Source organism: Salmo salar, chromosome ssa04 (assembly GCF_905237065.1).
Source record: "Salmo salar chromosome ssa04, Ssal_v3.1, whole genome shotgun sequence".
Lineage (NCBI taxonomy): Eukaryota > Metazoa > Chordata > Actinopteri > Salmoniformes > Salmonidae > Salmo > Salmo salar.
The window spans coordinates 10,704,577-10,730,712 of NC_059445.1; the positions used below are offsets into that span (position 1 = coordinate 10,704,577).

General features: G+C 41.8%; 2 protein-coding genes across 5 annotated transcripts; one reads left to right on the forward strand and one right to left on the reverse strand.

Annotated features, from left to right (window-relative positions):
* Positions 1 to 151: 151 nt before the first annotated feature.
* On the forward strand, positions 152 to 17,947 carry LOC106610326 (S-methyl-5'-thioadenosine phosphorylase). Of its 4 annotated transcripts, XM_014209616.2 has the most exons (9): positions 152 to 426; positions 818 to 904; positions 3,685 to 3,743; positions 4,287 to 4,454; positions 11,219 to 11,321; positions 11,788 to 12,027; positions 15,589 to 15,631; positions 15,714 to 15,839; positions 16,625 to 17,947. In XM_014209616.2, the coding sequence occupies exons 1-9, from the start codon at positions 403 to 405 to the stop codon at positions 16,846 to 16,848; spliced, it is 1,074 nt and encodes a 357-aa protein (XP_014065091.1). In that variant the 5' UTR covers positions 152 to 402; the 3' UTR covers positions 16,849 to 17,947. The 4 variants fall into 4 exon arrangements, 3 of the variants coding, with proteins under 3 accessions (XP_014065091.1, XP_014065092.1, XP_045572413.1); XR_006769545.1 differs by lacking the exons at positions 15,589 to 15,631; positions 16,625 to 17,947 and adding an exon at positions 13,400 to 14,958 and having other exon boundaries at positions 177 to 426; XM_014209617.2 differs by lacking the exon at positions 15,589 to 15,631 and having other exon boundaries at positions 185 to 426; positions 16,625 to 16,989.
* A 2,213-nt stretch (positions 17,948 to 20,160) lies between these two features.
* cdn2b (Cyclin-dependent kinase 4 inhibitor B) lies at positions 20,161 to 22,284 on the reverse strand. Its single transcript, NM_001141176.1, is given in 2 exon segments — positions 20,161 to 20,445; positions 21,598 to 22,284. Coding segments are annotated over 2 exon segments (381 nt in total). The 5' UTR covers positions 21,727 to 22,284; the 3' UTR covers positions 20,161 to 20,193.
* Between the last annotated feature and the right edge of the window lie 3,852 nt (positions 22,285 to 26,136).

The window sequence follows — 26,136 nt, forward strand, 5'->3', positions numbered from 1 at the left end:
GGTATCCCGCTTTCCCTTGCCCATAATGAATCCATTCCTGTGCTTCCAAAATATTAGTCTTTACAACCGTGGGGGAGTGCGGATGGTTTCAACACAGTGCCCCCTAACAGTCATCTAGTGTTTATAGAAATAATTGGCGTTAACTTAATAATTGCCGCAATGGTACAAATAAAGTTTGTTTTATGGATTAATTATAATGAATCTCAAAGTCTACAATCCATAACAAATTAGCCTCAAAGTTTCCCGACATTGTTTGAGTGAGAGTATTGTTCTGATACGAGAGACTAACGGTACACGTACTGTACAACTCATCGTATGACACAGGAGGAAGTGAAGGTAGCAGTTGCAAGATATAGTAATTTAGCCAGCTAATCTCAGAAACATTTTTTTATCCGAGAAGATATGTCAGCAAGCATGCAAATTAAGGTAATAACGTTCTCTTGTTGAAATGTTTGATTTCTCGTGACATTATGCACTAGCTAGAATGTTACAATTCTACAGCGATACGTGTCACATTATGCTAGCTGTTAGTTACCCAGCATATAGCTAGCAAGCTATATCTACATGGACAACGTTAAACTAAAATGTCTGAAGTATACACGTTACAGCTTGCAGAACTCGTCAGTGCACTAGCAGCTAGCTAACATCGTGCTAGTAGGCATCCGCTAGCAGTCGAACTGTATCACGTATTTCACCATAGATAGCTACTGTAGAATGGTCATTGACATTACTCCACTCCAATGCACCTACCTAGCTATTAATTTATGTGACAGGTCATAGTCAAGAGTGTGACTAATGACATGTATATTCTTGCTAGATTGGAATCATTGGAGGCTCTGGCCTTGATGACCCAGACATATTGGAGGGAAGGACCGAGAAATATGTAGACACACCTTATGGAAAGGTAAGTTCAAATTCTAAATATCCTATGTGGTAGGCAGGCTGTCTCTGCTATGAACAAACAATCATGTGCACCTTTAAATGACCCCGAAATCGCCGCCATTTTCTGGTTGTTAAAATTAAAATAGTTCTCCTAATTTCAGTGTGACAAAACTAGCATGTATAGTGTTGAGAATCATTGTACCATCCAAACCGCTGTGAAATATATTTTCCATAACCAAAAACATTTGATTTTCAGCAGTTTTGAAACTGGTGTACAACACCGAAGTAAAAGACTCAAACGAAATTTAAACTCGAAGCATAGAAATAGAACACATAGAACATATGTACCGCTTCTTAGACTTGCTTTCAATGAGAATGATGAATCCATTTATATGTGAATTTGGTTGGGTAGCACAACAATTACATATTGCAGCTTTAAAATTACAAGCACCACCAATCTTAGTCCTGAATGTGGCAATGCTTTCGATTGTGTACAGCATAGCCTAATATTGGACGAAAGGAGCCTAACATTACACCATAGGCCAAGGACCTTGTGTCAGGGTTCCCCAACTGACAGGCCGAATTTAGCTCTTGGGTGTAACGTTAGGCTCTGAGCAACAACAAAAAAGTTTAGAAATTATGTTGTAATCAAATATATGTTTGGTCAATTTGCAGTCTACAAATGATTTGTCCTTTAGGGAATGAGATGCCTAGTCAGTTGCACAACTGAACGCATTCAACCGAAATGTCTTTCTCATTTAACCCAACTCCTCTGAATCAGACGTCCACTTCAGATTTTTCAACCTTGCTGGCTTGGGATTTCAAACAACAACCTTTCGATTACTGGTCCGACACCCTTAACCGGTAGGCTACCTGCCGCGGTTATGTTCCGGCCCCCTGGCTATCCGCTAAAGAAAGAAATTGGCCCGCGGCTTGATCTAGTTGATGGTCCCTGATATACATGTTCTGTTTAAAGGGCGAATTAGCCCTGGAAGCAAAAACAGCTAAATACACCATCTAAATGTGAGCCAAGGAAAGCCCCCCAGCCAAACCCTTCCCTAACCCGGATGGCGCTGGGCCAACTGTGCGCCTCCCTATGGGGCTCCCTGTCACAGCTGGCAGTGAACCCCAGGCTGTAGTGGCAGTCTACAGTAAGTGTATATTTTCCATTTGTGAAATAATTTGATGTGATATGAAAGGAGGGATTTATGTTCCTGTAACCGTACTGCAATTGAGCCTCCTGAGTCTTAGATTGCTGCGCCACTCGGGAGGCTCAACTGCGGTATGGTTCTAGAAACATAAATCCCTCTACTTGCATGTCACATGAAAATATACACTTACTGTTTTAACACAGTTGCAGCAGACAGTATTTTTCAGTGACAACACATTTGTGGTGTCTGTCTTCCATTTACACACAGGTGTTCGGAGACACCGATAGTTAATTAGCACAGGTAGTCCACTCTGTCTTCTGTCTGTTTTCAGTAAACATGGAAATATGGCCGTGTGGGAACCCTATAAAGTTGTGTATCAATTTTATCTTTTGTTTTATGCTTCCAAAACCGTACCGCAAGCGATGCGTGTTAATTTTCAGACCGAGCGTAGTGGCTCTTAACAAAACTCCCCTCTACAGAAGACGCCTTCGTCCAGTGATTCCTATGTGTAATGGAACTGAAAGTCATTACACATGTCATTGGCTATCTAGTGTGTGTAAGCGTAACTGTTAAGGAAGTGTAGTTTGTCAACTGGAGGCACACACAGTGTGTTGGTACTGTGCAAAACTTATACAAAATGTGTAGCTTGTTTATTTGAAAGATTTTTCTTGCTGTTATGAAAGATAAAGGGAATATCGGCATAGGTTTCGAAAACCAGTTTGAAAGTGATGTTTATTGACTTTTCTAAACATTAAAACACAGTGACTGTAGTTCACACGGTGCCAAATGTGGACAAATGTAACTGAGAAGGGTTTTCCAGAGCTACATAGCCACTCACATTTACATAAAACAAAATGTCCCTTGTCTCACGATTGTTGATTAAAATTATATTTGAATTGACTCTGCCGATTGTCAATGGGGTTGGTCCTTCAGCTGGTCAAACTTTTTGACAAAATATCCACTGGAAAGTTTTCTTAAACAGACTTCAAAACGGGGGTCTCAGAGAATGTGTGCGGCAATCAAGATGTTTGCTCATGCATGTGACACATGTATGTTAACCAAAGTCTTGCAGGTGTTTACAGGGTTTTGCGCATGTGCCAGGGGATCGAAATTTCAACGGCAGTAGCCTGGTATAACATTTTGACCGGCTGACGGACCAACCGCACAGATAAGCAGTAGGATTATGGAAAATCTATTTCACAGGGTTTAGATGCTACAATGATTCTCTACACTATACATTGCTTGTTTTTCCACAAACTAAAATTAGGCAAATTATTAGAATTTTAGCAACCAGGAAACGGCGGTGTGATTTCCGCATAGTGCATCTTTAAACTTAGAAATGTTTACTTGACTTTTATACTCCTATAAATTGACTGCTTGAAATAATTTAGTCTGTCAAGTTTGCCACCGGCGTGCTGCCCTAGGGAAGTAAAGCGGAAGTCGAATCCATCACTTCCGTTATTTGGCAGTGTCCATAGCAACATTTTGAAAATGAGGTGGATACCAATAGTTGGTATAACAGTCTGGTTTATTAGGCAACACCAATCTCTGCGTTCCAGTGTAATACCAATGTTTTTTTATCAGCTGAAAACTGTGCTTTAGATTCTACCTAAGGCCATCTTTTCTATTTTTCCCCCGACAACCCAACCAGCCTTCAGATGCCCTTATAATGGGGAAGATCCAAAATGTTGAATGTGTGCTCCTTGCAAGGTAAGCAGTGGAATGAATTAGAGAATCTCAATTGCATTCTATGTGCGTCCTCTCTCCCCGCCTCCTTCTCAAAACCCATTGGAGGAGGACGAGGCGAGGAGTAAGCAATTGAGATTCACCCGTGGAGAGATCCTAGGTGTACTGAACCAGATGAACTCCACCTCTGTTTCTTATGAATTTGCCCCATCTAGTGGCTGTGCGGTGCAATTGTAAAACATATTTGATCTCTCTTCTCCAACACCCTATAGGCTAAACATTCCCCCAATACCAAATCCACCACTAGCCCTCGAGCTACCTTTTGTAGATGTCTAATAATCAGATAGGTATACTTAGAGTGATTTAAATGAAACAGCTTGCCCTTTTTATAAGTGGCGTTTGTAAACATATTGCTTAGCCTACACATACAAATCCTTTCAGAGATACAAAAGTTTATAGGGGATTAGGTGCTATTGGAGTCGATTTTAGAGATTCATTTTCAGCCTTTTCACTGTCCTTCGGTAAATACTGAGAACTATTCACACTCCCCATCATACTGGTCCCTAGGCATGGGAGACAGCACACCATCATGCCAACCGACGTCAACTACCAGGCTAACATCTGGGCGTTGCGAGAGGAGGGCTGCACACATCTCCTGGTCACCACGGCCTGTGGTTCCCTCCGGGAAGAGATCCAACCAGGAGACATCGTTATCATCGACCAGTTCATAGACAGGTGAGTGACAGAGTTTCCTAGGCCTGGAATCCAGGACCCACCGAAGGTTGAATCCATGATTGAAATGAGAATGAAAGCAGTCTGTTGGACATGGTGGTTGCCAGTTGTTGTTGTCTATTGAGTGAGTCCAAATCCAATTATTCCCTGGTATATGTACTGTTATGTACACTGAACAAAAATACAAACACAACATATAAAGTGTTGGTCCCATGTTTCACGAGCTGAAATAAAAAATCTCAGAAATTGTCCTTACTCAACAAAAAGCTTATTCCTCTCAAATGTTGTGCACAAATTTGGTTACATCCCTGTTTTCCTTAGCCAAGATAATCAGCAGGATTGTCCACCAGAGCTGTTGCCAGAGAATCGAATGGTAATTTCTCTAATAAGCTGCCTCCAACTTCGTTTTAGAGGATTTGGCAGTACGTCCAACCGGCCTCACAAACGCAGACCACATGTAACCACACCAGCCCAGGCAGGGCCTGGCTGCCAAGTGGGTGGGCCTATGCCCTCCAAGGCCCACTCATGGCTGCACCCCTGCCCAGTCATGTGAAAGCCATAGATTAGGGCTTAATGAATTTATTTCAATTGACTGATTCCCTTATATGAACTGTAACTCAGTAAAATCTTTGAAATTGTTGCATGTTGCGTTTTATATTTTTGTTCAGTGTATATATATATATATATATATATATATATATATATGGCCAGTCTGTAGTTGCTATCAATTGATAAGTCTAGATATGGTTTAGGTTTCTACCGACTACATACCTGATGGAGTATAAATAGAACGGTACATGTGTCATGGCAAACAGAATGTTTGTAAAGCCATGGGGGTAGAATTACAGTAGGAATGAGAAGTCATCAAGAGAATCTCAGTTATTTGAAGAATTATTCCCAAGTCACTATCTCTGAAATGGGCCGGTCTGGCTCAGACAAGGATTTCTCCATCTCTCAACCATCTTTCTCCTGTTTTAAGTTCAACTGATAACATTCAAAAGAACTTGCAAGTAGTCCATTATTTCCCCTTCCTAACAGTGACTGATGCTGAGTGTGTGTACAGTATTCCTGCCTGGGGCAAGGCAACAACAAAGGCAACGGTGTCAAACAGAAACAGATGGTGGCATCCAGGCTCACATTACTCATCTCTGAAGACCACGTTCTCTGACTGGTATTTCTGATAGTCAACGACTCAACTATCATCCCACTCTCATTTCCTCATTCCCTAAGAGAACCAATAAGAGAAGGAAAGCGATTGTGTCTCATGACTGGTGGATAGGCGATGCTCTGAAACAGACTCTGTACTGAGGGCCCGGGACTTGTCTGTGTGGCGGAGTACAGCTGCCACGTGTGTCACGTTGTGGCTAGAGCTGCGTCCTGAGGAAACCAAGAACAAACAGGACTCGTCGGGTTTTAAGGGCTGCTGGTTTGAAACGGGGGTTTCTGTTTTTCTTCTTCAATATGTGGTTTTCTAGTTTCTTGTGAATGAGGTCAGTGAGAGGTTTTGAATGAACTGAGACCTAGGATCTGATGAGGTCGTTCTGTTGACTGGCTGTTTGATACCTTTTGGTAGGAAGTGGTTGTATTACCTGAAGCGTTGTGGAATGTGCTTAGGGCGTGAATTGTGACATACCGAAAGTTCAGTGGGTCTATCTTCCATGTCGTAGCTGTGTATAAGGTTCGGCTGTGTTTGTGTTTGAGCGAAAGCGATGAACTCAAGAGAAAGAGAAATAGGCCTATGTGGAAGGTATTTGCATCACAAATTGATCTCATCTGAATAAGGATGCAGTGAGGGGATCACGGGGAGTAAAACCATCAGGACTGTTCAGTTTTGAATGTTATCACCTTTGTGTCAGTCTATGGGAATACATTTCAGTAACAGGTTGTTTTAATACTTCAGCGTGAGTCATGTTTCCCACGGTTAGGATGGACCTCTGGACGGCCTTCAGTTGAGCAGCATTGTTTAGTAAACTGTGGCCAGATATGATATCATTTCAGCTCTAGGGCCGGACAGGCAACAGCAGGGTCCCAACAGTCAGCAAAGCTGATTAGCATCTTGTTACTGTACATAAGTAGGCCTACACCACACCTAGGAATCAACACACCATTCACAAGTGTATCCTCTCTGGCCGTTCTCAGTTTCATTAATAATGAAACAGAAATTAGACGCAGCAAGTTCTTCAGTTCTCAGTAAGTTTGTCAGAAGTCTCTGTGGGATGATTCCCAGTTGAAGAATTCCCTCCGTGCTTGTTCCCTCCTGGTTCAAGGGAAGCTCCAACCAGGATTTCAGAAGAACTCTATCTGGAAATGTTGCTTCCCAAAACAGATGTGATGGCCATCAGTTGTAGCACTGATAAAACGTGCTGAATTTGAAGTTGTTTGGTCGCCCAGTTCTCTCTACTAGTAATAGACTATTCTTTCTAAAGTGCACAAGCGTTTTGATTGGATGGTATTTTTAGGACGATTATCCAATGTGTTTGCCTTGGCAAAGAAATACTGAATAAATGTAAGAAATAATGCATGCTCACCTATTTCCCCCCCATCTCTAGATTCCAAGTTACCACACACAACTCTACCCATTATTCTATCAGAGTGGAACATAACTCTTCTCATTGTCCTGAGGGTGCATTGCTGCATTGAATTGAATTATCAGTAGAATTCTATGCAATGGACCGTAAATTGAGAATGTGTTCATGAGGCAGTCTTGTTGATTTGAGAGTGCAGTGCACACAAACAGCTTTGTCTCCAAGCTCTGTCCGTTGTCCAGTAAGTCAAAACGTAGTGCCTTGAATGAAAAATAACTGATCATTTCTGCACCCCTCCCTCGGGATTGACACCTGACATTGACTCCACATCCTCTGTGCCTGACACCTGACATTGACTCCACATCCTCTGTGCCTGACACCTGACATTGACTCCACATCCTCTGTGCCTGACACCTGACATTGACTCCACATCCTCTGTGCCTGACACCTGACATTGACTCCACATCCTCTGTGCCTGACACCTGACATTGACTCCACATCCTCTGTGCCTGACACCTGACATTGACTCCACATCCTCTGTGCCTGACACCTGACATTGACTCCACATCCTCTGTGCCTGACACCTGACATTGACTCCACATCCTCTGTGCCTGACACCTGACATTGACTCCACATCCTCTGTGCCTGACACCTGACATTGACTCCACATCCTCTGTGCCTGACACCTGACATTGACTCCACATCCTCTGTGCCTGACACCTGACATTGACTCCACATCCTCTGTGCCTGACACCTGACATTGACTCCACATCCTCTGTGCCTGACACCTGACATTGACTCCACATCCTCTGTGCCTGACACCTGACGTTGACTCCACATCCTCTGTGCCTGACACCTGACATTGACTCCACATCCTCTGTGCCTGACACCTGACATTGACTCCACATCCTCTGTGCCTGACACCTGACATTGACTCCACATCCTCTGTGCCTGACACCTGACATTGACTCCACATCCTCTGTGCGGCTCTCAGAGAAACTATTCGTCATCACCTCCAATCCACCCATATGTGTTGTCTATTGATAGCCTACTGTTACAACAAGCAGGGGCAGTCTCTGTTGGGCAGAATGGGGAACTAACATGTTAGGACTTGTTCAGTCTTGTCCCGCTGCGAAGCATGTGACCCATCCGGCATATTTCTGAAGGGTTTACTTGATGATTATCTTAGTCAGCCAGTTTTTATTTGTTTTGCCCCCTGCTCCCGTTCCAAACACTGTTGGCCTGTCTAGGTTAGCTAGGGTTTCTCTGCTCCGCCGGTCTGCTGTGAGCATTAACGGATCACCAAGCCTCAAAGACAGTCTCTGGTCTCCCCAGTTCTCTCTCTCCCTCACCACTGGAGCTTTGCACCACATTACAGTATGTGGTACTGGACAGTTGTGTAGTGTTAAGGATGAGGTATATTTTCCAAACTACAATGAGTGAGCGATACAATACATAGCCTAAATATAGTCTCTCTGCTTTAACTGACAGTAGCCAATGTTCCTCCTCGGGAGTCTTGTTGACATTGACAACAGTAGGTTATTTCTCAATCGTGGCATTTCTGGAAGATTCTACGCTTACGTTTTAGTTGGGAGGGGTGGGTCACCACACATTTCCTGTATAGAATGGTCTTGGAATGCTATGCTGCCTCAGCATTTCTGGAACGTAAGGTCACTCTGTATGGTAAACAAACCTCACCGTTTAGTAGTCGGCTCATGCGCACTCACTCTGACTACAATGTACCGGTTCTTCTCTCAATGTTCTCTATAACAGCTGATTTACTCTGTTGATGATGTGGACACTAGAGAGGCCTGTTAGCAGAGCTTCACTGAGCTCTCACTGTGACACCCAAGGCAGAAATGGGTCATTGTCTGTGTTGTGTAACTTCAAGCCTCAGTAAGAAATGTCCCAGGCCATCTCCCTTTACTGGTGTGACCAAATGACTCATTGGCTCCTGTCACTGTCCGTACAGTCTAAATATGTGTTCCTCCTGTCAGTGTCCGTAGAGTCTAAATATGTGTTCCTCCTGTCAGTGTCCGTACAGTCTAAATCTGTGTTCCTCCTGTCAGTGTCCCTACAGTCTAAATATGTGTTCCTCCTGTCAGTGTCCCTACAGTCTAAATATGTGTTCCTCCTGTCAGTGTCCTTACAGTCTAAATCTGTGTTCCTCCTGTCAGTGTCCTTACAGTCTAAATCTGTGTTCCTCCTGTCAGTGTCCCTACAGTCTAAATATGTGTTCCTCCTGTCAGTGTCCTTACAGTCTAAATCTGTGTTCCTCCTGTCAGTGTCCCTACAGTCTAAATATTCCTAGTAACATGAGGAGAAGGAGTTGTCTTTCTAAGCTTGCCTTTTCTCAGTGTAACGTTTTGGCGGTAGGTAGCTTCAGGCCCTGGGGTAGCACCTCGCAGCAGCCGGTTTCTGGGCTTGCTCATTTGAGCAGAGACTGGGTAGAGAGAGAGAGTGTGTGTGAGGGAGGGGCATGTAGAACTGGCATGTTGCCTGGGTGGAACCCTGACTCAGCGCTACAGCTCTGGAATCTGGAGGGCAGCTGCCTGTCGGCATGGCGACAAATGTTAAATGCTGGCTCAGCCCATCCTCACCACCCCTTTGAATATGAAATGCATAACCATGGTAGCAATTGAAATGAAACAGTTTAAAAATGATGGGGAAATTATTAGACCAAAGTTGAGGACACGAGACGTTGATGTTATGTGCATTTTACATTTACTGTACTTTTCGCCACATTTGTTGATAACGAAATCTGATCATATTCTGGATACATTCAGTAACATGATAAGAATATTCCAGGAAAATGTGGGGAAGGTGCAACATAAGACCCCCAAAAATGACAAGGGTTTGAGTGAGCGGCCTAACTGGTTTCTCCAAGTGGACACACACCTTTCCAAAGTGTACACACTTCATATGTAATTTCAATGCACTTTATGACAAGTCTTTTTTGAGCTCTTCTAGCTGTGCTGTTGAGGAACTAGAGCAAGCACACTTGTAGTTGTTTTGTTTGGAACTCAGCCCTGCATCCCCGTCATCACACAGTTACTGTTTACGCAATCAAAAAACGGCCTGTTATAAATCGCATCTGGGACAGGTCGGCATCATTTAAAAGCTGTTCTATTGCCAACATGGCTAGCTAAGTTTGTACATCAAACAGTGGTCATAAATGTTGACACTGTATATGACGTGTTTTTATGATATGGACATGTGATGTTTATGATATGGACATGTGAAGTGCACATTTGGATGGGTGTTTTGGATTGCTTGTATGACATCAAAGCGGTATTTATTATAATCCTCAACGTCTCATCTTTCAAAATACATTGAGTTCTCTTATCTACACCATTTCCCTCACTCAAGACAACAAAACATGTGCAAAAGTTTCCCAATTAGCAGGGGGGATGGGGACAACTTATTGTCGCGTGTCAGTCAAACCCATACAGTGCTGAGCTCTGTCATTTTATAGCATGTTATTTGTACAGCCACTCTGATCTAATTTAGGCATTTATCAGTGCCCAAATCTGCAATTTTCAATCTGTATACGGGTGTGAGTGTAAAGGGTTAATAACTAGCCTCCTCCTCATAAGGGGTTTGGGGGATTCCATGCAGTAATTCCCAGATTTAGTCCACATTGCTAAACAGTTTGGCTCGTTTCAATGTATCCAGCCATGAAATATCTTATTTTATTCTCAGTTTCTATGGGGATCTGTTTGTCATATGTATTGTGAGGGCCAACTGTTGCAAAGCACCGGCTTGTTACTAAAAGACCCTGATCATTCCGCATGTATTAGTCATTGTGATGATGACTACTTGTGGCTGAGAAACACTTTGTTTTCGCTACAGTGACAGGATGAAGGCCTTTCACATTCAGACACCGTTTTTGCCACATTGCACAACTCAAACCTTGAAAGAGAGAAGAATACCAACATTTGCCGTAGAATTTAGTCACTCTGGGCCCACCCTGTAAGAATGTAGTCTGTCTATAGTATCTTAGAATGTATTTGATGAGGTATTTTGTGCACTGCGAGGAAACTAAAAAGTCAGACACAAAGTGAAGTGTTAAACGGAAGAGAGAAAATCTCCAAGTTCTCATTTTTATCACCAGAATAACTGCCAGCAGGTACATGTTGTTCTTGTTTTGCCCCTGAGTCAGACGAGCCATGGTAGCAGAGTTGTTGAACCCAACCCTTGTCACTGACCTGTCATTTCCTGTGTGTCCTCCCTCCCTCCCAGGACGACAAAGAGGGCCCAGACGCTGTACGACGGGCGGCCCACCAGTCCTCCAGGCGTGTCTCACATCCCCATGGCTGAGCCCTTCTGCACCCGGACCAGGGAGGTCAGTGTCCACAGCCCCGTTCCAAATCAACCACTAGCACCTAGACCGGTGTCTGTGGCCTGGTTCCAAATCAACAATGTAAATGTTGTAGTGGCGGGTGTTGCCTGCTGGGGAGTGAGTGAATGTTATGTCATTGGAACACAGGATGCTCGTGAGGGGAGGACGGAGTAAATGGAATGGTATCAAATACCTGGAAACCATGGAAACTGTGTTTTGACGTTTGATACTGTTTCATTCATTCCGTTCCAGCCATTACTATGAGCCTGTCCTTCCCAATGTAAGGTGCTACCAGCTGCCTGTGTATTGGAACTTTTTGTTGCTGTGTTGTTTGTGTAGTGAGGCTTTGCATAGTTAGTTATTTCCTTCTTTCTAAGTGTTCATAAAACACAAAAACATGGGCGTTGACAGAAACACTGACCACTCTGTCCTAGAAAATGGCGTCACCCCTCTCCCTCCCCATGCCCAGGTGCTGCTGGAGGTGGCGCGCGGCCTGGGGGTGAAGTGCCACCCGCAGGGTACGGTGCTCACCATCGAGGGCCCTCGCTTCTCCTCGCGCGCCGAGAGCCTGATGTTCCGCCAGTGGGGGGCCGACGTTATTAACATGACCAGCGTGCCCGAGGTGGTCCTCGCCAAGGAGGCGGGCCTTTGCTACGCCAGCATCGCCATGGCCACCGACTACGACTGCTGGAAAGAGCATGAGGAGGCTGTGAGTTTTTTTTGTTTTGTGTGGAAATTCCCTCCCCTATTGTATATTCTATTGATTGTATGCTCTGATGAAGGTCTTGACTGAACGCTTAGCCTTATTCAATGAAATGTGTGCATTGATTCTGAGTGCGTGGAGACTTTGTTCCATTACATATTTTATTGATAGGAAAGTTAATGAGAGGACAGGGAAGACAGGAGGAGAGTGTCGAACACGCAGTGGGATGGATACGCATCGACGCCCAACGCCGACAGTGGCGTGCAGCCGCTAGTCAGCAGCCCAGGCCACAGGGAAGAAGCGTTTACACAGTGTGTGTGAGGTTCTGTAACTGTTTCGAGGAGAGATGTTTTGTAATGTCTTCAATTTTCATTTGTACCACAACATAGGTTATCTGGAAAATTGTTATGCAAATGCAGCCGTTTCACAAAGATGACACATTCATGTACTGCATGTGGTCAATTGTCTTGTTACTTGGTCATATGTCTTACATCCGCTTTCACAGAAGTTGGACATTTCCAACTGCAATATTAGGTAAAAAATGAGTGGCTAAGAACTGAAATGCGTCAGAGCTTTTTAATTTTACCATCGTAAAACACTTACTGCTTTCATTGTTTCAATTTCTCAGAGCTCCGGTCTTTCCCACCACATTCTTGACAAGGTGACATGACATTTTGCCTCACGTGGTATTTAGAGTGAAATCAAATGTAGGTTAGAGGTCACTGTCAGTGAATTCCATGAACACTTTTCATAGAATGATTTCTCCCTGAATTTTGAGAACTAGCCTTTTTTTCTTAATATCCTGTGTGTGTAGTTAGTCACTTCCCCATCAGTGAGAGACATTGTTTGGTAGTGTGTCTAAAACGTCCGTGACATGAGGGCTGAAGTGACCGTTCCGTTTCTAAAACGGCTCCCAACGTGTACTCCAGCTGTCACACTGACCTAGAAGGCAACTCAATCTGATTTAAATGCATTTATATTCGTACATAAGCAAAGCAGGAATTCAAAATGTGTCTATCAAGTTAATAACTAAATAGTCACATGCCTTTGTCACAAAGCTGTAGCAAAACAAATGCAAATAGTATTTTTTCGGGATTTGAAATTGCACAATGACATTTTGTCTGGTATAAATTTCCTCCTCGTCAGCGTTTTACAGGCAACTGTTTACGTTTCTAATTCTTCCGCCTGATTATTATATCACTCTGAAGTACCTCATATACACACACACACACACACACACACACACACACACACACACACACACACACACACACACACAACAGCTTCCGAGTGAGTGACTGTCACCCACCATCCAGTTGATAAATTATGTCTGGGGGAGGCTCGGCTTCCGTGCCCTTACCCGACTTCCCCTTCCTAGTTCCTGCAGCTGACCTCCTGGCTACCCTTCCCCCTCCTGTTGCACACCCTCACGCCACATCCTTCCGCCCTGTCTACGCCTTCCCTCCCTCGCTGTGAGCCTGCCAGCCTCCGGTGTGAGTCCTGCCAGCTGAGGTTGAGTCACCGGTATACAGTTGTCCACAGGGCCTGAGAGATCACAACAAAACAGACCCTCAGTTCAGGGGTGTGTTCATTAGGGAACACACAAAAAATGTTTTTGCTGGTCACATGTTGTGGTCACTGTGCTACATTTCACAAAGTAACCTTGTCTCATGCATCAACATGTCATTAAAAGGTTGTGTAAGTGAATGTCCCTTGAGTACCATGGTAACATACAATCTTGGGTGGCACACCCCAACTGTATTGTGTTATAAACGGCATGCTGTCTGGAGCTGCATGGCATTTAGCCTAGTCGACAGTGAGTTTAGGAACAATTTCTCTGAATTCATCATAGTAATTATCTCCAATGTAGCCAATAATACATGTATGATTAGATCAAATTCTTTACATGTTTTGCTCCAATCTAAATGCTGTTAATAGTGAAAAGGATTGCCTTAACCTGCATTGCCTTTCCATAGGATAAGATCAACATGGTTATCATGGCTTTATAGCCATATATATTATAATGGGTTTCTATCATTACTTACTGTACTGTATGTAGCAATATGTATCACATCTTGATGCAGCCCATGCTTGGTCAAAAGTAGTGCACTAAATAGGTGACCAGGTGCTATTTGGGACACAATCTTGATGTTGTTGGAGCTGCTGTTGTCCAAAGTCTTGGACACATCACTCTGTCTGACCGAGAAATGGATACCACTCCCTAATGTGTTTCAGTTATTGTCATGTGTTGTCATTACCACTGATGACTAGGCGGTAATGTAATGGAGTGAAGGACCACTGATGACTAGGCGATAATGTAATGGAGTGAAGGACCACTGATGACTAGGCGGTAATGTAATGGAGTGAAGGACCACTGATGACTAGGCGGTAATGTAATGGAGTGAAGGACACAGGTAGGTAATTACACAACAAGCAAGGGTTTAACAGACCATTAGATTATCTTTAGTGATTTTCATACTCTCTTTTACTTGAGCTGTTAGCTATACCATGCTGTAAGGAGTACAGGTGTTTTTCACACGGTCTTATTTTATAGTCTTATCTAAGCAAACAGTCCTATAGAAATCACTCCACGGGCTAGCTGCCAATGTTTACAGAGGATGAGTCTACGTTTCAGAGCACCCCGTATTACACCCTGCAAGGTGTAAATCCTAAAACGCATGAAGGCGCAAAACACATGGGAAACGTAGTATGAAATAAATGCCTGCTATTGAACCATGCTCATTGCGCACTCAAACTGAACCTGTAGACTACAGTACAGTGTAGGATGTCTGTGTGAACTGGGCAAAAGAGGAGCTTTAATTCACAGATGTGTTTATTTTGTACCTCACTATTTCAACTGAGGCTTGGGTTGAACAAAAATATATTTTATTTGCGCTCAAGTTCGAATGCGGTTGCCTGGAGACAATCACGAGACGGGTAAGAAAGGAAAGTGAAAGTAATATTGACAGTAGCTGCAGGTCTTAACGTGTCCAACCGGCTCTGTGACTGGTCAGGCGTGGCACTACGATCTGTCACGATGACTTGTCAGATTACTGAGGTGTGAATTTTCATCAGCAATAGAAATGGGCGATAATATCATGGAGTAAGCAAACGCATGTAATTACACAACAAGCAAGGTATTTGTGTGTGTTCAGGTGGGCGTTTTTGTTGTCAGTTTCCACAGAAGTATTATTTTTATTCACCGCCTGCTTCGAACAGCCTTGGTTATACTGTAAAAACAAACTTGAGATATATAAACCCGTTATTTAACTAGGGAAGTAAGTTATTATTATTTACAAGGACGGCCAAACCCAGACAACACTGGGCCAATTGTGCACTGCCCTATGGGACTCCCAATCACGGCTTGGATTTGAACCAGGCACTGCAGTGAAGCCTCTTGCACAGAGATGCAGTGTCTAAGACCACTGCGCCACTCGGGAGCAACTATCACTCTTCTTAAAATGAAAGAGAAAAAAAAAATGGTGTAGCAGCCCGGATATTGACAAGAAGAAATGTACTAATTTATTAAAAACCTAACACGTTTTGACAGTGCCTTTGGTCTTGCAGGTGTTTAAGGCTGTCAGTCGCCATCTTTCTCCATATTCAGAAGGTGACTAGACTTTACAGAGATCAGCACCTCAATCCCACAAAAAAAAAAAGTATTCATTAAATGTATTTCCTGGTTGTCCCAGGTCTGCGTCGACAACGTCCTGAAGACTATGAAGGAGAATGCCAACAAGGCCAGCAGTATCCTGCTCACTGCTATCCCCCTGATCTGCACCCAGGAGGACTGGACCCACACCATAAAAGCTCTGAAGGTAAGATTTACCATTGTAATGTGCCCAGGTTCATCTCTACAGGGGGGGTTTGAATAAAATTAAGTATAATTAAACTTTATTTATCCTCAGGCAATTAAGTGCTTTATTTTTTTTCTTCCATCTTACTGAATATTTTGCCCTGCTCATCAACCTCACCAAGTCAACACGGCAACGTACAACACAAAACGTGTAACCATATGGGAATTTAGGAGAGCTGGTGCTGTTCAGTGTCTTTCTACTAGGTCAAGCGCTCAGTAAGCACATTCTTACCGAGTTACTCACTGCTGAGTGGCCTGCATCCACATTGGATAGTTGTTGGGGATAAAATGATGACCTGTCCTGATGCCTCCATGTCAGGCTTCTGGTCTGTATTTAACGGGGATGTATTTTAGGACGTCTAGCTCTGAACCTACTAAATCCGGCTTATAGAACTAATGGAATAGTCCCAAAAGTGATAAGAAATAAATGCTATTTGAACCCAGGTCTGGTGTTCAAGGTGATTTCCCTCAGGACACCTGGCTCTGAACCCAATGAGCCATAATGTGAAGGCCCTTAGGCTTACCCTCGCTTCGTTATTCATCCTCGATGACACTTCAGTCAGTGAGATGGTGACTGCAATTTGACCGCTAAACAGAAATTCCAGTATGGCATGCTTCGTGACGCAAACACTCAAAACTAACGTATTAGTTTGTTTTACTAACAGATTGCAATATGTACATTTTCTAAACTGTTTTTGTTAGTACCTCTGCTACTATTTAGTGTTTCTGTGTTTTGGTTTCTTTCAGACAACAGCCCAATCCTCAATAATGCTACCAAAGCAACACCGAGAACCACCGAAAAGCCCCTCTCCACCCCTGTATATCAGAGAATGACTTGCAACACACCAGCCACCAATACCAACAATGGATTCATCTCTCTCGATTCCTCATCAGTGAATCACAAGAAAGTGCCTGATATGCATGTTTTCAGTACTGTACATTTGCCAGGATTTCACAACACATTTGAGTAACATTACATCGTTTGCCAGAAGCATACCATTCTGCATCCCACTGCTGGCTTGCCTCTGAAGCTCAGCAGGGTTGTTCCTGGTTGTTCATGGATGGGAGACCAGATGCTGCTGGAAGTGGTGTTGGAGGCAGAATAGGAGGCATTCTTTCTTCTGGTCCAAAAAAAAAAAGGTCCCAATGCCCCAGGGCAGTGATTGGGGAAATTTCTCTGTGTAGGGTGCCGTCTTTCAGATGGGATGTTAAATAGGTGTCCTGACTCTGTGGTCACCTAAAAGATCCCTGCTAAAATAAGGGAAACATTTCGCTATATATATTTGTATACTGTTCATTTCAGCCATGTTTTCATACTGTAGATACTTTAATGCGTAATTACATTCTAAAATGTATGTCGTCTGAAAGAAAGGTTAAATGAGTTAGTGGGTTGTTTTCATGGATTGTTTGTAGCCGGTATGGTCTGTACATGTAGGTCTATGACAAACAAGACTTTTGCACCGAGTATATTTGGATCAGGACATTCAATCAAAAGCAACTGCCACTTCCGTTGATAAAGCCTCAAGCCTGTTTATCCGGCTCGAAGTTTCGTTTAGGTACATGTCTAGGATCAGCCTCCCCAATCCTAACCATTTAGTGGAGAAAATGCTAAACTGACTGAAGACCAGTGACTAGGACCAACTTCACCATACTCTGGTTATCTACTTTGTTGCCCTGAGACAAGGTCAAACTACATTGTTGATAGATTCGTGGCTCTTTACTCCTAATTATTAGGTGAGGGAATAGTGGATTCATGGCTCATATCCTTTCCATTCAATAAAATGCCTTGTTTCATTAAGAAATACTTCCACTGAGGGCATTATCGATCTGTCTCATATCATGTGACGGGATAATCTAAAACTATCTTAAACACTTCATGTTAACCTAGCATTTATTTTTACATGGATTCATAGCTGCAGTATTATAATGTGCTAATAGGGTTCACTTCAGGAAGTAGGCTTAACAGTCAACATGATGGTTGATATTCAGTTATGATTGTGTTCGACTGCATGTACAGGTTAAATATGTTTGCAAGTGTGACAAAATCAATAAAGTTATGTAGATTGGAAATGTGCTTGTATTTTTTTTAAATCAGGAAGTTAGCTAGAATCTTAAAACCTTAACCTAACACTTGTTTGTGAAGTAACAACTGCATATGCGCTCAACTTTGGACTTCCTGTCATTATGTTTGCATAATGTCACTCTTCTGTTACAAGTGAAATGATAGGTACTTTTGCAGAATGCGTGTGCAATCATGCCAGATGCTTATAAGATTCTCCCTTTATCTCATCTTGCTACTGTACCTTTAGTGACAAGTTGTCACCATTCAAATACGTTTGACTCGGAGAAAGATGAAGTTCAGGAAGTAGACTGACTAGAGGTAGTAAACATGATGCAACTTAACGCAAGCAAATAAATACTTTTAAATGACAAACTTCAAGAAGCGTACATGGTTTAAATATAGCCTCATTTCAAAATACACTAATGTATATTTTACTATTTAATTATTAGGCTTCTTGTGAAATTTGCTTCAAAATGTCCAATAACAAACATTGTGTTGGTCTACTAAACGTTTCCAATAAAAAAAAATGCCACTGCTAAAATGTATCCTCATGACAAATGTGATACTTTAATGACTGCTAGTGTTACAGCGGTCCAATAACATGATTTCAGTCAGACTGAGTACGAATGACGGGGTTCTAAGCATTCATTCCTGCCTTGTTGATCGTGCATGCAACATTTTGCACCAGTGTTCCAAAGTTATTTGTGGCTTCCCGCTGGCCTGGTGCGAAATGATAAGAGAGACTGCATGGGGCGTCATACGTCGACATCCATGCTTTGGTTATGCTTCTCTCATACACAAAACAAGTGTTTTGACCCCAAAGAGAGCGCTTTCTTTTGCTTTATTACCGTGGTCTAGTTTATATTGACCTTTCAAATAAAAGGTAGCAAAATGGCGGAACAATAAATAACATTTATATTCAAGCTAAAAGTAGGCCTATTAGGCCCATGAACCAAAATCTTACATTATTCGTACAATGTACTATTTGAATTGTCAGGTGACGCCCACTTTGCTATCTCCTCTTGTACAGTAAGTTACACACACAGTCTCGTGTTTGTTCCACAGTGAAAAATAAATACGTTTAATGATATTGATTTTGAAATAACTGGGCTATTGTGTAGGGCCAGGGGCATTCAACTCCCTACGAGGACCGGAGCCTGCCGGTTTTCTGTTCTACCTGATAATAAATTGAACCCACCTTGTGACCCAGGACTAAATCAGTCCCTGATTAGAGGGGAACAATGAAAAACTTAGTGGCACTGGCTTCGAGGTCCAGAGTTGAGTTTGAGGGGTATGATCTATGTTAAATAAACACAATAGTCTCGCAGCCTATCCAAACATTCGTTTCAACAGAACATTATAGTAGGCCTAAATAAAAGGTATGTTTAAGTTGTAAAAATAATTAATAAGTAAATAGTTGGTTATCGAGCTGAAGGGGGACACCTTATCTCACGAATGGACACGCTAGTTCAATGTCGATGCATTGTAGCGAAACTTATGGTTTTCAAATTGAGCTCCATAAATACTTAATTATAGCCTAAATTAATACATATTTAAGTAGGTAGATCTACTTAAATAATTCAGAATCGAAGTGAACCAACTTTAGGTTTGACATGAAACAATGTTCTCGGAATTATTCAAAATTCAAACATAATCAGCTTTATATACAGGAAGTCCAGACCCATTTCCAACTTTCCAATAACACTTGTCTTAATATAAACGATTATGGATTATTATCAAAATACACAAATCCATACCCCACATACATTTTTACTTTTGGATTTCTAATAATTCGTTATTTTAGAAGAGTTCAATTCTAAAATAAGATACAAACTCATCATATAGGCCTAATGCAATTTGAGAAAAACAATTATTTCTCCAATCAAAAGTTCAAACGGGTGTATTGAATGTGTGCTTTTATTTTTGGTTCGGTAAATTCCTCACCTTATCAATATTGCAGAGTATATATTTTCCTATAGCAACGCCAAAGCAATCTATCTGTGATTATTACATGATTTAATATAAAAAACAACTTAACACTAAAACCATTTTTTTTTTACATGTACTTATAAATCTTAAGCCTAATTAACAAACCGTTGATTAAGTGCATAAGTGCAATACTCGTTGAGAGGCATAAATAAAGCATTTTTTTTATCGAGAAAAAAAGTATTTAAGAAATGAATGGGTCTAGAATATACATCCGTATTCTATACAATAAAATCGTCACACAAATAAATACAACGTATCTTTGATTTCACAAAGCCTGCAGAAACGCAACGACATTACGATGTCCACTTTCTATTGCCAAATCGATTGGCCGGCAGTTCCTATTGTCCCGGCTATTCGGATCGGCGAGGAATTGGACAAGGATCTCTACCGTGTCCAAAAAGCCCATCCTGGCGGCATCGTGTAACGGCGTTGTCCCAGTGTGTCGGTCTGCGATATTGGGATCCGCTCCTTGCATTAGTAACAACTGCGCCACTGGTGAACTGCCCATCATCATCACCTAGGAAATACAAATCCAGTTGATTTTACTTACAGACCTTCTGCTAGAATATTTAATAAATATGCCTATATTTACGAGGCAAATAATGTTGCCATTGTGTGTAATACGTTATTTAGAGGGGCATTTGAATAACACAAAATAATACAGTACGCCTATAGTTCTATCAGACCATAAAAGCGCATGCTTTCGTTTCAGATTGCTTAAAGTGTTTTAATTATCCAACAATATCGGTGCTGTTATTCACTTAACAATTTAATAACAATATAATAATGGATCTAAATTACAAAAAAAGCAATTAGGCCCAACTGATGCTATAACATTGTTAAAGGGTATACGTCGGCCTACAATTTATCTTATGATTTCGATTTTACTTATTTTAATTGCAGCCACACCTTTCGCATTGTTGCAAACCTAAAGAGCATCTAAATGCAAGGCTATCAAAGTTAAGGCCAAATATAGATAGGAAGAGTCAGACATGGCATTTTGATAGCAGCCCAAGGAAATGGGCTTTTAGAGTAAGTCATTAAATTTGAACATATTCATAATTTAAAATAAGATAGATCATGTATATGGATAACTTTGGCCATTTTTTGGGAGAGCAATTTTGAGTTTGGAAGGTTGGGTGTGGTGACCTGCATGCATCCTCCATTGCCCCGATAGAGCTTACATTGGTATTGCCATGGACCATTTTGATAGAGTATAATATCGAATTATTTCTATGTTTATTTGAAAGACAAACTCATGGAAATATTTCCAACAATAGAAGTAACAATTTGGACTTAATAAATGTTAATGGCAGGCCTATAGAAACCACGGGCAATTGCACACAATTCCCATCACTCGGTTCCTGAGGCGCAACAGACTAAACTATGACGTAAATAAAGCACATTCAAATATATAGAATATATAACAAAGGTAATATAGCTCCCATGCAAATTTATTTCACAGTATGACATGCTATTCTAGTAATTTGTTAAGACAGTTTGTTTTCAACCTAAAACAGTCGATTTTTTTTTAAACAAAGCGGCATGGGCCGTCTCTGCAACGTTAAAATATTGATGACACCGTTGAACATTTACTCTCTTTTACAATAATCACGACACGATCTTCACCGATGAGCACGACGACTAGAGCGTAGCGCGAGACACTTACCTGCAGAGGTGTCCGTCCAAAGCAGTTTACGCCGTTGACGTCCACTCCTCTTCCTAATAGAATTTTAACACGGTCGGTGTTGCCAGTCGCCGCTGCTGAAGCTAGATCATCCTCGAGAGGCATCGTCATGAGCAGAGATAACACCGCTCGGCTCGTGTCAATAACAGTCCAGCACTTCAGATTCCTTTGACAGGTAGCTTCACAATGTCAATATCCGGACATCTCGCGCAAAATTATATTCCTTTGAAATAAACCAAAACAGTCGTTGACGTTACCTCTTTCAGGCTTCATTCGCATGTAACGCTGATAGAAAGATCCTCGGTCAGTTGGCTAGAATAAATTAAAGCGTACATCGTATGACCGATCAGACGGTAGTGTGTCTGGACTTGCCTGTGTTTTGAATTGCTGACGTCATTCTGCAGCAGAACTAACCAAGTCGCGCATGCTCTTTTGGAGCTCTAAAGAACACAGTACCAGGAAGAGAGCGAGGTTGTTGACTGTAGAGTTTACAGTGGGACAAATGTTTCGTCAAATCGTCTAAAACCAAGGTGTTGAATATGAGCTTTTGGATATCAATATGAAACCTATGCTGCTACAATGTCGCCACATTTGTTGTTTCAAAATAACTGTATGCGCTGCAATCTACTGCTACAATGTATCACCGTCTCTGTTGCAGCGTGTGCCTCTCTATACGCTCCGATTGTACAGAATGCTGGTTACACCCGCATTATGACACAGAAGGTGGCAATCACCATAGAACTCAGCTGCTTTCTGCGTGTAGACCTATAGCCTCAATGTCAATGCTATTGAGGAACATGTCTGTTTGCTATGCACCTATTGGTGTATTCAATAATGTAGGCTAAAGCAATTGTGCACGTTATATACTGAACGAAAATATAAACGCAACATGCGACTATTTCAAAGTTTTTACTGAGTTACAGTTCATCTAAGGAAATCAGTCAATTGAAATAAATAAATTAGGCCCTAATCTATGGATTTCACGAATGGGCAGGGCGCAGCCATGGGTGGGCCTTGGAGGGCATAGGCCCACCCACTTAGCAGCCAGGCCCACCCACTGGGGAGCAAGGCCCAGCCAATCAGAATGAGTTTTTCCCCACAAAAGGGCTTTATTGCAGACAGAAATGCTCCTCCGTTTCATCAGCTGCCCGGCTGGGTGGTCTCAGACGATTAGGTAGGTGAAGAAGCAGGATGTGGAGGTCCTAGGCATTCAAAGGTTTTACAGTGCCTTCAGAAAGTATTCACAACGCTTGACTTTTCCCACATTTTGTTGTGTTACAGAGAGAATTTTTGTCACTGGCCTACACATAATACCCCATAATGTCAACGTGGAATTATGTTTTTTCGAAAATGTTGCTAATAAATTAGAAATGAAAAGTTGAAATGTCTTGAGTCAATAAGTATTCAACCGCTTTGTAATGGCAAGCCTAAATAAGGTCAGAAGTAACAATGTGCTTAACAAGTCACATAATAAGTTAGGGTTAGGACTCAGTCTGTGTGCAATATAGTGTTTAACATGATTTTTGAATAACTACCTCATCTCTGTACCCAACACATACAATTATCTGTAAGGTTCCTCAGTCGAGCAGTGAATTTCAAACACAGATTCTACCACAAAGACCAGGGAGGTTTTCCAATGGGGCAAGCTATTGGTAGTTGGGTAAATAAAAAAAGCAGATGTTAAATATCATCTTAAGCATGGTGAAGTTATTAATTACACTTTGGATGGTGTATCAATGCACCCAGTCACTATAAATATACAGGTGTCCTTACTAACTGGAGAGGAAGGAAACCAATCAGGGATTTCACCATGAGGCCAATGGTGACTTTAAAAAAGTTACAGATTTTAATGGCTGTGATAGGAGAAAATTGAGGATGTATCAACAACATTGTAGTTACTCTACAATACTAGAGCGAGAAGAAGGAAGCCTTACAGAAATAAAATATTATAAAAACCTGCATCCTGTTTGCAACAAGGCACTGAAGTAATACTGCAAAAAAAATAAAAACTTTTGTCCTGAATACAAAATGTTATATTCAGGACAAATCCAATACAACACATTACTGAGTACCACTCTCCATATTTTAAAGCATAGTGGTGGCTGCATCATGTTATGGGTAGGCTTGCAATCGTTAAGGACTGGGGAGTTTTTCAGGATAAAAAATAAATGGAATAGAGCAAAACACAGGCAAAATTGCAAAATCTACACTGGAGTTGCTTACCAATAAGACAGTGAATGTTCCTGAGTGGCCAACTTGCAGTTTTGAATAAAATGTGTTTGAAAATCTATGGCAAGACCTGAAAATGGTTGTCTATCAATGATCAACAACCAATTTGACAGAGCTTGAAGAATTTTTTTAAGAATAATGGGCAAATGTTGCACAATCCAGGTGTGGAAAGGTCTTAGAGACATACCCAGAAAGACTCACAGCTGTAATCGTTGCCAAAGGTGATTCTAACATGTGTTGACTCAGTGGGTTGAATAATTATCGGATCAAGATATATTAAGGTTTTATTTTCATATTTATTTTTATATGTTAGAATATTTCTTCCACTTTGACATTACAGAGTATTTTGTGTAGATTGTTGACAAAAAAATTACAATTTAATCAATCCATTTGAATCCCACTTTGTAACACAACAAAATGTAGAAAAAGTCAAGGAGTGTGAATACTTTCTGAAGGCACTGTATATGCTATTTTATTCATTTAGAAGAAGCAAGACCAAAAACAAAGTTTTGGCTGTTAGTGTGTGTGATTCCACGTTCTCCAGAAGGACCGGAAGCAATTTAAAGGACTTGACTTAGGGAATTTGCATTCACTAAATAAATAAAATCCATATGCAGCTAATCAAACGCAAAAGGGAAAATGTTTGTTCTTATTCGTCTAAGGCCAAAGTGGAATCTCTCAATCTTGAGAAGATTCTATGGTAGCGAGATTATTTTAACTGAGGATGATGATGATGAAGAAGAGTACGCGTGTGTCAAGGCGCTCCCTGCCGTGTTGTCAGGTCTGTCTGGGTAAATGTACATTATGTGTTCTGTGTGGAATGCCATTGTGTTAATAGTCTGAGGGTTCGTGGCCTGTCGTGATTGAGGTTTGGCGTGGGTGGAGGTGAGTTGGTTTGGAAGTCCCCCTTCACTATTGATGCCGCGTGTGAGTTAAAAAAGGACTCCTCCGTACAATAAGGCCAAATAAAGTGTATAGGTCAAGTCCATTTGTGTACTGTAAACATCCAAACTACAGCAGGGTACACAACAGACATTTTTACACAGTCAGGAATGTGCTTTGAAGACAGTTAAACATTGAAGATCAGTTTTAATAACAGGCCCAGCCCCTCATCAAAGCACTCTGACTGACTCGGCGGTTTTTCTCTATGGGGCTTGGATGCACGATGATGACATCAGAGGGCTTTGAACTCCATGGTTAGAAAAATCTCCTGCTCAGTGCTAAAATGAACACATTTGCTTAGACAGGAGGACTTTAGATAGAAGCCTCTGTAATCGTTTGAGAGAAACTGCTTTTAAAGTGATAACTAGGTTGTCTTCCTCCAGTATAGGAGTATTTGGACTTGCACGGTGGCCTTAGCAATGAATGAAGAAATGTAAAAAATGTGAACCCCCCTCCTGCAAATCCAATGTCCTGAACTCTATTTAAACCACGGCTGTGCTGAATATCCCCTAACATTCCCCTAACATCTTAGTGCTGCCTACTGCCCAATGATCCAACACTTCCCAGACAAGCCAACAAGGGGAATACCTCCATTCTGATTCCAGATGAATGATGTCACCTTGTCTGGGCTGTTTTCTTGAAAGCCCCTTTTCTATTGACCGTTTCACACCCTTCCATCACTTCCATCCTTTACCACTTCAAAATAATCTCGAGCATTCGAGAGCCTTAAATGTTGAGTAATTGTCTATCAACCCCTATGGAGTCATATGTGACAGATCATGAACCACATCTTTATGAATTCTGAACATTTGTACAGGAAAAGGGATTAGTAGTTGATTTCAGTTCTCAGTTTCAGTAATAGGTATAGTTTCTGTTTTCTGGGGGGGGGGGGTTCAGTTTGAATTGATCACAATATAGTTCTGTAACAAACACGTAAGAGTGTGCAGTATGTGCATTATTGTTTCAGTCGAATAGAAGTGTTGTCAGAGATGCTTGTCTTACTGCATATGCTTGGCTTTGCCTCCACCCTGTGGGATCCCATGCTTCTACAAGCAGACAGAGACGGTATGAGCCAGCCAGCTCTCCCACTCACCCTGACGAAACACACTGACGATATTAATAACCTCTGGTTTCTGGCGTATTAACCGTACCAACATGTGGTATTTCACTATGCTCCGATGAGAGGGAGCCACTGTGCCCTAGTTCTACTTTCACATTGTTTTCATTTCTCATACAGTCTCTGGAGCTTGTAGCCCACCCTGACTGATAGGAGTCATCCACAGACTAATCCTTTTACATTTGTGCCTTGCTCAAGGGCACATCGGCATATTTTTCACCTAGTCACCATTC

What these genes read in the sequence shown, in the direction of transcription:
- LOC106610326 (XM_014209616.2), top strand. Translation starts at nt 403, where the DNA reads ATGTCAGCAAGCATGCAAATTAAG. An exon ending in CAGCAAGCATGCAAATTAAG is followed by an intron (nt 427 to 817) that starts GTAATAACGTTC and finishes TATTCTTGCTAG; the next exon opens with ATTGGAATCATTGGAGGCTC. An exon ending in ACACCATAAAAGCTCTGAAG is followed by an intron (nt 15,840 to 16,624) that starts GTAAGATTTACC and finishes GGTTTCTTTCAG; the next exon opens with ACAACAGCCCAATCCTCAAT.